The following is a 13,223-nucleotide window of genomic DNA, read 5'->3' on the forward strand; positions in this document are numbered from 1 at the left end:
AGAAGTCAGGAAACAACAGGTGCTGGAGAGGATGTGGAGAAATAGGAACACTTTTATACTGTTGGTGGGACCGTAAACTAGTTCAACCCTTGTGGAAGTCAGTGTGGTGATTCCTCAGGGATCTAGAACTAGAAATACCATTTGACCCAGCCATCTCATTACTGGGTATATACCCAAAGGATTATAAATCATGCTGCTATAAAGACACATGCACACATATGTCTATTGCAGCACTATTCACAATAGCAAAGACTTGGAACCAACCCAAATGTCCAACAATGATAGACTGGATTAAGAAAATTTGGCACATACACACAATGGAATACTATGCAGCCATAAAAAATGATGAGTTCATTTCCTTTGTAGGGACATGGATGAAGCTGGAAACCATCATTCTCAGCAAACTATCACAAGGACAAAAAACCAAACACCACATGTTCTCACTCATAGGTGAGAATTGAACAATGAGAACACATAGACACAGGAAGGGGAACATCAGACACCGGGGACTGTTGTGGGGTGGGGGGAGGGGCGATGGATAGCATTAGGAGATATACCTAATGCTAAATGACGAGTTAATGGGTGCAGCACACCAACATGGCACATGTATACATATGTAACAAACCTGCACGTTGTGCACATGTACCCTAAAACTTAAAGTATAATAATAATAATAAAAGAAATATCTTCACATAAAATCTAATAAAAAAAAAGTGGCATATAGAATACTTGTTTCAGGGCTGAGAGATAATAATATAAAAACTGGTTCAACATTGCATAGTCATTGTGGTGTTGGTTGTCTTACCCACCAGACTCTGAGTTCCTCAATGGCATGGACCATATCTTTTTAATCTTATTGTCTTCAGTGTGTAGAACATGATCTGAGATTCAGCATTTCTTCAGTAAGTAACGAATTAATATACATGTGTTTAGACAATGTTTGTTTTGGAGCTCCTGAATGCAGTTTCGTCTTATGCTCTGCAATCTGTTGGCTTCCTATATCTTCCTGGATTATGATTTATTGTTCACTGTTTTTCTTGCTTGCCTGGAAAAGTACAAATTTGTTACTAGTTTTAGACTTTCCTCCCTGAAGCATCTATTGTCATGCATTTCATCCAATAGGTATATTCTTCCCAATCTATGAATGACATAGAAAATGGTCACGGCAAACTTTCTGGGAGCCCTAGAGTCCAGAGATGTCAAGACTCAAAATACACACTTACAGAATCACACAGACCTGGGACAAAATTCTTCCTCTGTTAGTTATTTCATGAACTTAGGCATGTTTTTGAATCTCTGTGAATCTTTGTTTTATCCTTTCTAAAGGGGAAAATAATATGGACCCTCAAAATTTATGGTTTTATGGATTTAAATGCTTGAAAACACTTTCATTCATTTATCCCACAAATGGTTATTGAATGCTTACTATACACCTGGTAGCATGCTAGGTGTTGAAGATATAAAGATAAACACAACAGTCCCTGACTTCTTTCAGCTCCCAGTCTGGTGGTTGAAGCATGAGAATAACCGTTATTTACAGCACAGTGGAATTAGTGCTCTGATAGGGGAAGAAAAGAGTACTGTGGTATCATAGAGAAGGTTACTGATCCAAGACTGGAGAGGTGTCAGAAAAGGCTTTCTGGAGAAAGTGATATAATGTGTTGCTTTCCACCAAAAAGCTATCCAAGGGGTAGAATCCTCCTTGGATTTCGCTCCCCTACCACTGGCTGTACTTGAATCACTGAGCAAGTGCAGGATTTCAAGATATATAGATTTTTTAAAAAACCCTCTCAGACCTCAATAAATCTTTCACTCAACCCACATTGGCCAGCCTATGTATCATCTGGTGTCACAGCCACCCTTAGGCCTCATCCTGTTTGTCTCCATAGAAGCAAGGGTAAGGATTTTTGGCTGAGGTTCCTTGTTTCAGCTTGGCTGAAACTATGAGGATTTCCTTGGTCTCAGGAGTCTAGTACTGCCCTGTGCCACTGAGGCCACATGTAAGGGTATCCAATTTCCTTTATGCCTTTATCAACCTTCCCTTGGAAGTTCTCTGCTTGTGCTGATTGTATGTGGCTGAAGTTTGGGCAATGCTAATGAAGGGGATTTCAAGACCTTAGGAAAGTGTACATAGTTAAGGCACTACCTTTTCTCCATCCTTGGAAAGAACAGGACTGGGAAGCCTGATTGCCCTGCCCCACCTGGTTGGGAAACTCCTGGGAGACAAGTGTTTCAGGAACCCTGTCTTGCATGAACAAATATTGTGCCAGTAAATGGTGCTGATAACATCAGTATTGGTAGGACTTGTTGAAGAAATAGCTGCTGCAGTTCTTCTCATTGTTTTTCTGATATAGAGACTTGTAACCCACTTCCTAAATTTCATTTTGCCACTTCCCTAAGCTCTATGGTTTGGGTGACATGGCTTTGGCTTAATCTTCTGTGATTCTAATCCTTTGATTTTCCTGACAAGAATTTTGTTGACTGTCAGGAGAACCTGATGAATTAGTAATGATGATAGTGATAGCCACCATTTACTGAGTGGCTCTTCTGTGCTAGGTACTGTGTTTATGCATTATGACATTTAAATAACAAATCATGTAGATTTTATTGTTACCACCATTTTATAGCTGGAGAAACAGTTTAGGAAGTTGTCACTTGCAAGGTTATATAACCACCTCAGATCAGTCTTTCTCCAAAGCCTGGGATTTGTCCACTCTGCTACACTGCTTTTTGGATAGCCAGGTTCTTTGTGTTTGTAAGAGGCCAGATTGCAACATTCTCAGATTAATATTTTGCCGTGCCTAATTCGCTACCAAAATTGTCTCACTTTTTTTTAACATAAGTAAGCTTCTAAAAAATGTAGTCAATACTTATTTTTCTGAATCCTTACCTCTAATTTACACCTATACTCACTGAAATCTAGCTTCTGTTCCTATCACTCAGTTAAAAATAACCTGCTGGCTGGGCGCGGTGGCTCACACCTGTAATCCCAGCACTTTGAGAGGCTGAGGCGGGCAGATTACCTGAGGTCAGGAGTTCGAGACCAGCCTGGCCAACATGGTGAAACCCCATCTCTACTAAAAATACAAAAATTAGCTGGGTGTGGTGGCACATGCCTGTAATCCCAGCTACTCAGGGGGCCGAGGCAGGAGAATTGCTTGAGCCCAGGAGGTGGAGGTTGCAGTGAGCCGAGATCTTGCCACTGCACTCCAGCCTGGCCGACAGAGAGAGACTATCTCAAAAACAAAACAAAACAAAAAACAAAACAAACAAACAAAATAGCCTGCTAACTCTATCAGTTTGGGCTGTTTCCACTGCAAAGAACAGAAAATCCAATTCAAAATGACTGAAAGTAATACGGAAAATATACTATCCCACAAACCAGTAAGTCTTTTGGTATGTTAGCTCTAGAATTGATTGACTCAGCAGCTGAAAAATGTCATCATTAACCTGTTTTCAGTCTTTTGCCTTGGACATCCTAGTTTGTCAGCCTTATTAGACTAGATCTTCTCATTGTCATAAGATGGCTGCTATGCCTTATGTCTCAAGAGACAAAATTGTGACCAGATACCACTGGTAAACCAATTTTTGGCAAGGTGAATAACATTACTGTGATTGCACTAAACAAATAAGAAATCACACACTTAAGGTTAGAGATTGGGCCTATTCCCTGTAAGGCGTATGGCAGTACAATAAAGAGAGTTGCCTGAAAAATGGAAGTTATATTTATAAAGGGAAAAAGTGGATTTTGGATAGGCAGCGAACAATGTCTGCAACTCTTGACAATATGACTTTGGGTGAGTCCTTAACCTCTCTTTATCTCAGTTTCCTCATAATCATAATGAAGCAGTTGTTATGTACCTAATGGGATTATTGTGAGGATGGAACAACTTAATGAATTTAAAACACAATAATTGGCACATAAAATAGACTCAGTATATTATACATGTTGGTCTTATTATCAAAATGATAATTGTCCTGTTCTTGAAGTCATTGCTACCTTTGGCTTCTAGACAGTGCTCTTCTATTATTTTATTATTTAACTCTTACACATCTAAATACATTTTATTCTTCCTTAAGGTGTGATTCTGTAATTTTGTGTGTGTGTGTGTGTGTATGTGTATAATAGTTCATGTAGTTATAAATATACTTAGCCTTGGTCTTCTATGACTTCAAATATCATTTGAACACTGATAACTCCTGGAACTTTGTCTGCAGCCCAGACCTTTCCTCTGAGCTCAATTCCCATATATGTATATCTACCTACTTGACATCTCTACCAGGAAGTCACATGGGCACCAAAAGTCAAAATAATTAAAATCAAACTCATGAAATGAAAATTTCAGTGAATGACATTGCCAACTACTATAAGCCAGAAAAACTGGAAAAAAAAATTCCTTCATCCCCCACATTCTAACCTTCTAATATTTTATATGAGTTCTACCTTCTAAATATCTCTCTCAAGATCTCATCTCTAAATAACTCTACTTTTCTCTACCTCAACTGCTGTCACTTTAGTCCCAATCACCATCATCTTTGCCTACTGCAGTAATCTTTATGTTTCTAGTTTTGCTCTCCCTTCCCCATACTTTTTATTTTGCAAAAGCCAAAGGATATCTGTAAATCACTAAAGAGATTATGCCCCTTTCCTGCTTTAAACATTTCAATACCCAGACTCCCTAGAACGCCACGTAAGGGCCCTTTGTAATCTGGCATACCTTAGTTTTTCAGCTTTATCTTGTGCCACTCTCCCACATATAACTTCCTTTTTACTCCACTTGTGTATTTTTGCTATTCATCTGAAGAGTCCCTTCGAGTTCAGTCCAGCTTTTTGAGTTATTTTCACCTCCTAATCACAGACTTTCTCCTTCAGCTACTACCCCATCTGATATCTATCTCTCTGAGTACTCTTTTCCTCAGACTGGTTGCAGACTGGGACACTGTGCCTCAAGGTTTTCTTTCCTAACGTTTCCTAAACACAAGGCTACAGGCCGTTTTGCCTTGGATGAGGCTCACATCCAGAGAAGCTTTCAGTAACTAGCAGTCTTAGGCACGTGGATGCTTTACTGAGGTTCCAAGTTTGTGCCTATTGGAAATATTGGTCTTAGGTTCCCAATCCTTCTGAATTGGCAACTGAAAGCTTTTTTATTTCCAGAAAGTGGGTAACTTCAACTTCACACCCTTCTGCTTCTTTTTGTGCAACCAAAGTGTGAGGGATGGGATATAAGCAAAGCAAAATGTGTCCTTTTCCCCAAGTAGACAGTATGTATCTGCAAGGCCCCCAGAATGTGTAACACTTAGAGTGCTGGCCTTTACTCTACAAATGGTAATGATGCTACTTTGTAACTAGCTATAGACACACAGAAATGTCTATAGTTTCTAAATGGCTGTGCTGACAATTATTCTTTTCATTGCAATAGAATTGTACTTTTACTGGCTTATGGGTGTAAAAAGGTAGTGGTGTGGCCAATAATCATAAAGATCCTCACAATTTGACAAATTATGAGACATTTGAACAACTAGACCCTGGGAAGTTCAGGGACTGATGTAGCTCTGGACTCTCAAACGTAGGAGATTTGTGGGCCTTCATTTAAGAGCCCTGCCATTAATGTGTTCTAACCAACCCCAGTCCTTCTTTCTTTTAGTTGAACCTCTAGGGAAAGAGATAATTTTATTTGTTTCACTTGGCTCAAGTGTTCAGTACACCGAGACTAGCAACATCTTGTGTGTGTGTGTGTGTGTGTGTGTGTATATATACACACACACTATATGTATACACTATATATATACCATATATACGTATACTATATATACACTTTATATACACCATATATACACTATATATATACTATATATGTACTATATATGTATATATATACACTATATATATACACTATATATACATATATAGTACTATATAGTATATATACACACTATATATACTATATATGTACTATATATGTATATATATACACTATATATATACACTATATATACATATATAGTACTATATAGTATATATACACACTATATATACTATATATGTACTATATATGTATATATACACACACGTATACACACACACACATATATATATATATATATATATATATATATATATATATATAGCCTTTATCCTCTGAGTACCACTGGCCCACCAATAGGGTTATATGCATGACAACAGAGTTTTTACCCCTATCGTTGGGCCAGTAGTACTCAGAGAACAAAGGCTAGACAAATAACCAAATAAGTTTTCATTAAAATGAGCCATGTTTTCTCATCCCTTCATCTTTCTATTCTCTCTGTTTGGGGTTCTTCTTCTCTATAATAAGAAGCATTAGTAGTATCAGTGATAGTTAGCACTTGTGTGCTTACAATGTTCCCGGTACTGTTGTGCTTTACAAATGCAGTAGCTAATTGCATAATATCAACAATTCTATGAGGTAATTATTTTTAGCTCCATTATACAGATGAGGAAACTGAAATACAGAAAGGTTAAGTAAGTTTTCGAAGGAGATACAGTAAATAGTGGAGCTGAGATACAAAACTATGCATTCTCTCTCTAGATTAATATTGTTCAATAGAAATAAATTATGAGGGAAATGTGCAATTTCACATATTCTAGCAGCTGTATTTTAAAAAGTGAAAAGAAACAGGTGGAATTAATTTTCATAGTACATATTATTTAACTAAATATGTCAAAATACTTTCAACATATTGCATTAGCCACATTTTAAAAATATAATATCAACTTTTATCTTAAATTCAAGGGGCACATGTGCAGGTTTGTTATATGAATATATTGTGTGATACTGAGGTTTGGGATGCAAATGATCCCATCACCCAGATAGTGAGTATAGTATCCAATAGTTTTTCAAAACTTTCCCTCGCTCACACACTTCCGCATCTGTTAGTCTCCAGTGTCTATTGTTGCTATCTTTATGGCCGTGAGCATCCAGTATTTAGCTCCCACTGAGAAATGAGAACAATGTGATATTTGGTTTTTGTGCCTGTGTTAATTAGGTTAGGATAATGATCTCTGGGTGCGTCCATGTTGCTGCAAAGGACATGATTTCATTCTTTCTGTGGCTGTGTAGTATTCCATGATGCATACACACCAAATTTTCTTTATCCAATCCACCATTGATGGGCATCTAGATTGATTCCATGTCTTTGCTATTGTGATAGCATAGTGATGAACATACAAACGCAAGTGTCTTTTTGGTAAAACTATTTATTTTCTTTTGGGTATATACCCAGTAATGTGATTGCTGGGTCAAATGGTAGTTTTGTTTTAAGTTATTTGAGAAATCTCCAAACTGCTTTCCACTATGGCTGAACTAATTTACATTCCCATCAACATTCCCTTTTCTCTGCAGCTTCACCGGTATCTGTTGTTTTTTTACTTTTAATAATAGCCATTCTGACTGGTGTGAGAGGATATCTAATTGTGGTTTTTATTTGCATTTCTCTGATGATTAGTGATGATGAGCATTTTTTCATATATTTCTTGGCTGCTTGTCTATCTTCTTTGGAGAAGTGTCCGTTCACATCTTTTGCCCACTTTTAAGTGGGGTTATTTATTTTTTTGCTTGTTTAATTGTTGAAGTTCCTTATAGATTCTGGATATTAGATCTCTGTTGGATGCATAGTTTGTAAATATTTTCTCCTATTCTGTAGGTTGTTTATTACATCACATGAGTGTCAGGATTAACTGACTGTACAATATTTAAAGTACTGCCCAATACCTGAAATATATCATTAATTGTTAAATATCATTATATCATTATCCTGGCATACTCTGTAACTCCTGTCTCCTCCATTTCTAGCATATTGTCATATACACATGACAGTAAAAAATCCTCCTTTTTAGAAACTTCCAACAGTTCTTTATATCCATTTTCCCAATGCATCCTCACTACCACCATGTTAGATAGATATTATTGTCCCCAATTTACAATTGAAGCAACTAAAATCCAGTGAAATAAAAGAGCTTGCATAGTTCACAAAACTAGGAAATGAGAGTTCCCTAATTTTTATTCATCTTAAAAGCATAGACATTATCATATTCATTTTTTAATACTTTGAATATTTGTTGAAGTAATCAATAAATGTCATTGGTATTTCCAGTGAGCCCAAAGATATTTTATTAAAGTTATTTTAAGTCACATGAAAGGTTATGTAAAGGATTTTAAATTTCATTTTCAAGAATTAATATTTGTGATACTGAGAAATCACACTGGAATTGCATACTTTAGTGATTGTATTACCACATACATTTAAACTGTGTTCTTTTGGGCATATTGACTTATTGTTTCATTCTGGAAATTGCTGTAATTATGTCCATTATAGAACATCTGCAAAAAACAACAAAAAATTACCTATAATCATAGCACCAAAAGAGTAGTTATTCACTGTTAATGTTTTGCTTACGATTTTCACATGATTGAGGTTACACTAGGAATATACTGCTATAACCTTCTCTTTTCACTTACATTAAATGACATTACATCATAGGAATTTCCGAAGTGCAGTAAAACTTTTAGGAAACACCACTTTTTATTTTATTTTATTTTAAGTACTAGGGTACATATGCAGGATGTGCAGGTTTGTTACAAGGTAAACGTGTACCATGGTGGTTTTCTGCACCTATCAATCCATCACCTAAGTGTTGAGTCCAGCATGCATTAGCTATTTTATCTGATGCTCTTTCCACCCCTGAGAGGCCCCAGTGTGTGTTGTTTCCCTCCCTGTGTCCATGAGTCCTCATTTTTCAGCTCCCACTTATGAGTGGGAACATATAATGTTTGGTTTTCTATTCCTGCATTAGTTTGCTGAGGATAATGGCTTCCAGCTCCATCCATGTCCCTGCAAAGAATATGATCTCATTTCTTTTTGATGTACCACATTTTCTTTATCCAGTCTACCATTGATGAGAATTTGGGTGGATTCCATGTGTTTACTATTGTAAATAGTGGCGCAATGAACATATGTGTGCATGTATCTTTATAATAAAATGATTTATATTCTTTTGGGTATATATCCAATAATGGGATTGCTGGATCAAATGGAATTTCTGGTTCTAGGTCTTTGAAGAATTGTCATACCGTTTTTCACAATGGTTGAAGTAATGTACATTCTCACCAACAGCGTAAAAGCATTCCTTTACCTCTGTAGCCTCGGCAGCATCTGTTGTTTCTTGATTTTTAACAATTGCCATTCTGACTGGTGAGAGATGGTATCTCATTTAGGTTTTTATTTGCATTTCTCTAATGATCAGTGATGTTGAGCTTTTTTTCATGTTTGTTGGCTGCATAAATGACTTCTTTTGAGAAGTGTCTGTTTATGGCCTTTACGCAACACCACGTTTATTGGCCATACAGTTGTCTCTTGTAGACATCTATAATTATTCATTTGGTGACAAGGAGATTTTATTTGTTTTTCTAATATAAATAATGATGCACTGACCAGCTTTCTGTAGGGATAATTCTTACTAGGTTGGATTACTGTTCTTATGATGGATTCCTAAAAGGAGAATCACTGGCTCAAATGGTCAGCTTTATAAGGCTCTTGACAAGTACATTAACTTTAATTTGTTGATTACATATTAACATGTTGATATGGGTATTCTTTTAATAAAGTTGGTTGGATGACTTGTTTATTTAAAGTTTGCATTGTTTTATTTCTTCTTAGGTTTGAGGAAGCGATGAAGGAGGCTCATGCTGTAGATCAAAAGCTTGCAGAGAAGCAGGAAGATGAAGCCACCCTGGAAAATAAATGGCCCTTCCTTGGGGTTCCTTTGACAGTCAAGGAAGCTTTCCAGCTACAAGGTACTATTCTTTTATTTTTGGCTACATGAGTTTAATTCACAAGTTGCTACATTTTCTAAACTTATAAACTAAAAAGGATGGTATAAAAGTGAAGGACTAACTCATGCTGCTTCCTCAGTTTGAAATGAAAGGAAATATTCAGCAAGTTCCATTGGGAAAATAAATGATAATGGTCATCCTCTGTTAGCTCTGTATGGCATATGGGGGCACTATGCTCAGTATCCATTAATCCTTACAGCAAACTTATAAGAATAGTATTATTGATCTCATTTTTCAGATAAGAAAATTGAGGCTCATGACCCTAAAGTAGTTAGGCTAAAGCCAAGCTTGAATTCTGATAAATACCTGTGCTTTCTCTGTAATACAGTTCTTCTTTTGTAACTTCCTGCTAGCCTCAAAAGTAAATGAAAATCCCAAATATTTGGAAAGTAAACAATGTATTTTTAAATAACCCATAAGTCAAAGAAATAAATCACAAGGAAATGTTTGAACTGAAAGAAAAAATATAATAATATAACAAAACTTATGGGATGTAGCTAAATTAGTACTTAGAGGGAAATGTATGGCTTTCAGTGAGTATACATGAAAAGAAAGATTTAAAATCAGTAACTGAAGCCTGGCCTTAAATGGCTCCTGCGAAAGGGGTCAGTGAGGGAACTGAGGCCTCACCTTCACCAGGAATCTTTGGGATCCTAGCTATAGGGGAACCCTTGTCGCCCATGGGTGTATGAGCTGGCAGGAAGATCTGATGGAGAGCAGGCAGAGATGGGCCTTCAGAGGGCTTGGAGCCTGGAAGCTTTTGGTGCTCTGGGCAGCTCCAGCTGAGAGTAGCCATAGGCACCAATCCCCAAGTCTTCCCATTCCTCCGAGGAGGTGCAGGCCGGGATGACCTCTGACCCAGGAGAGAGCAGAGCCAGCTTCTTCATGGGACTGAGGTGCATCTGCTCTGCAAGCTTTCCTGCCTTTCAGCCACTCCCAGCATCCATGCCTAGCTACTCTGCAGGAGCAGGTGCACATAACAGCCCCTGCAGCCCAGCCTCAGTGTATTGATGCACGTGAGTACTTTCCTAGCTAGCCTGGAGCATATTGGATCCCCTAGCACAGGCAGAACCGAGTCCCAGCTAAGAGACAGTCAGGTGCACCCAGGGCTACAGCGTGCTACTTGAGAGTAAGGAGCAGAGATCTGTGGACAGTAATGAAGCTGGGGAGGAGCTCCCAACCCCAGAACACTGAGAAGGGAGAGATGCATGGGTTTCTGGGCAAGGTGAGATGGGGCATGCCTCCCTCCACAGGGTGGGTCCATAGAGTGTGGCATATCTCTGCTGCAGCCCCTGCCCAAGAGGGCTGGTGGTACAGAATAGCTAACAAAAGAAATGCCAGCACAGCACCATTGATCACAGGGGGCTCTCCCAAATCCCAGGAGCAGATCTGGTGAGGGAGGTGCTATCTCTTTCTGCTCTCCCAACTCAAGAGCATGCCTGCATACTAAGGGAAATACAGAAGAGCTGCACAGCTTGGTATTAAACTAGCTACCGGCCATTACTCTTATGCTTCATCTACTGGATTGCAGCCCAAACTACAACACCAATCAATCATCCGGCTAATATGTGCACCTGTGAAACCAAGTGCAAGAATTCAAACACACATAAAGATCCTATAGAGGCCAGGCACAGTGGCTCATGCCTGTAATCCCAGCACTTTGGGAGGCCGAGGCAGGTGGATCACCTGAAGTCAGGAGTTTGAGACCAGCCTGGCCAACATGATGAAACCACATCTCTACTAAAAATACAAGAAAAAAAAATTAGCTGGGCATGGTGGAGGGCATCTGTAGTCCCAGCTACTTGGGAGGCTGAGGTAGGAGAATCGCTTGAACCTAGGAGGTGGAAGTTGCAGTAATCCGTGCCATTGCACTCCAGCCTGGGCAACAAGCGCAAAACTCCATCAAAAAAAAAAAAAAATCCTATACAGAACACTAGCCTTCTGAAAGGATCCACAAACATAGCCAACTAACTATACTGAACTTACACCACAGTTACAGAAATACCAATCCTCAAATATTAGAATAAATCAGTGCAAGAACTCTGGAAATCTAAAAAGTAGAGTATCTTTATTGACCTCAAAACAAGTCCAATAGCTCCCCAGAAATGGTTTTTGACCAGTCTGAAATGACTGAGATGACACAGTCTTCAGAATCTGGGTGTCAATGAAGCTTACTGAGATTCAGGAGAAAGTTGAAATCCAATCCAAGGAATGCAAAGCATCCACTAAAATGATCCAAGAGATGGGAGAAAAAAATGGGCATTTTAGGAAACAACAAAACAGAGCTTCTAGAACTTAAAGACTCACTATGAGAATTTCATAATACAATTAGAAGTATTAACAGCAGAATAGACCAAGCTGAGGAAAGAATCCAATCCCAGAGCTTGAATACCGTTTTTCAAATCACCTTAGTCAGACAAAAATAAAGAAAAAAGAAATTAGAAAATGAATGAAACTTCCAAGAAATGTGGAATAATATAAGAAAACCAAATCTATGACTCATCAGGATTCTCAAGAGAGAAGGAGAGAGAATAATCAACTTGGAAAATATATTTGAGGTGAAGAGGTTGACACCAGTCTCGGTGAAGAGGTTGACATGCAAATCAAAGTGGTACAGATAATGGTGGCCACATACTATATAAGATGACCATCCCCAAGGAACATAGTAATCAGATTCACCAAGGTCAATACAAAAATAAATAAATAAATAAATAAATAAATAAATAAATAAATACATCTTAAAGGCAGCTAGAGAGAAGGGTTAAGTCACATACAGAGAGAACTCCATCAGGCAAGCAGTAGATCTCTCAGCAGAAACCTTAACAATGAGAAGATATTGGGGGTCTACTTTCAGCATCCCTAAAGACAAGAAATTCCAACCAAGAATTTCATTTCCTCGCAAATAAGCTTCATAAATGAAGGAGAAATAAAATTCTTCTCAGACAAGAAAATGCTGAGAGAATATTTTTCAACTATACCAACCTTACATGAGGCCCTTAAGGAAGTGCTAAACATGAGTTCAAAAGAATGACACCGGCTGTCACAGAGACACTCAAGCTGATAGCTTGCATGCACTATAAAACAACTATGCAGTCAAGTCTATATAACAAACAGCTAATAGCATGACTTGAATAAAATCACACGTATTTGAGTGTAAATGAACTAAATGTCCCAATTAAAATACAGGGTGTCAGGCTGGATGAAAAAACAAGACCCAACCATCTGTTTTCTCTAAGAGGCCCATCTCACATGTAATGACACCCACATGCTCAAAGTGAAAGGATGTAGGAAGATCTATCATGCAAACAGGAAACAAAAAAGAGCAGGAGTTGCTATTCTTTTTATCAGATAAAA

The 13,223-nt window shown here is 38.0% G+C and overlaps 1 protein-coding gene across 3 annotated transcripts in view; it reads left to right on the forward strand.

Moving 5' to 3' along the window:
• The window catches only part of FAAH2 (fatty acid amide hydrolase 2), a 399,339-nt gene that overhangs the window by 195,133 nt on the left and 190,983 nt on the right, over nucleotides 1-13,223 (forward strand). For all 3 annotated transcript variants that reach the window (XM_054676505.2, XM_063804045.1, XM_054676504.2), the window contains one exon: nucleotides 9,694-9,830. In XM_054676505.2, coding sequence (XP_054532480.1) covers nucleotides 9,694-9,830 — 137 coding nt within the window. The remainder of the gene's footprint in view (nucleotides 1-9,693; nucleotides 9,831-13,223) is intronic.

This window comes from Pan troglodytes, chromosome X (assembly GCF_028858775.2).
Source record: "Pan troglodytes isolate AG18354 chromosome X, NHGRI_mPanTro3-v2.0_pri, whole genome shotgun sequence".
In the NCBI taxonomy this organism is placed as follows: Eukaryota; Metazoa; Chordata; class Mammalia; order Primates; family Hominidae; genus Pan; species Pan troglodytes.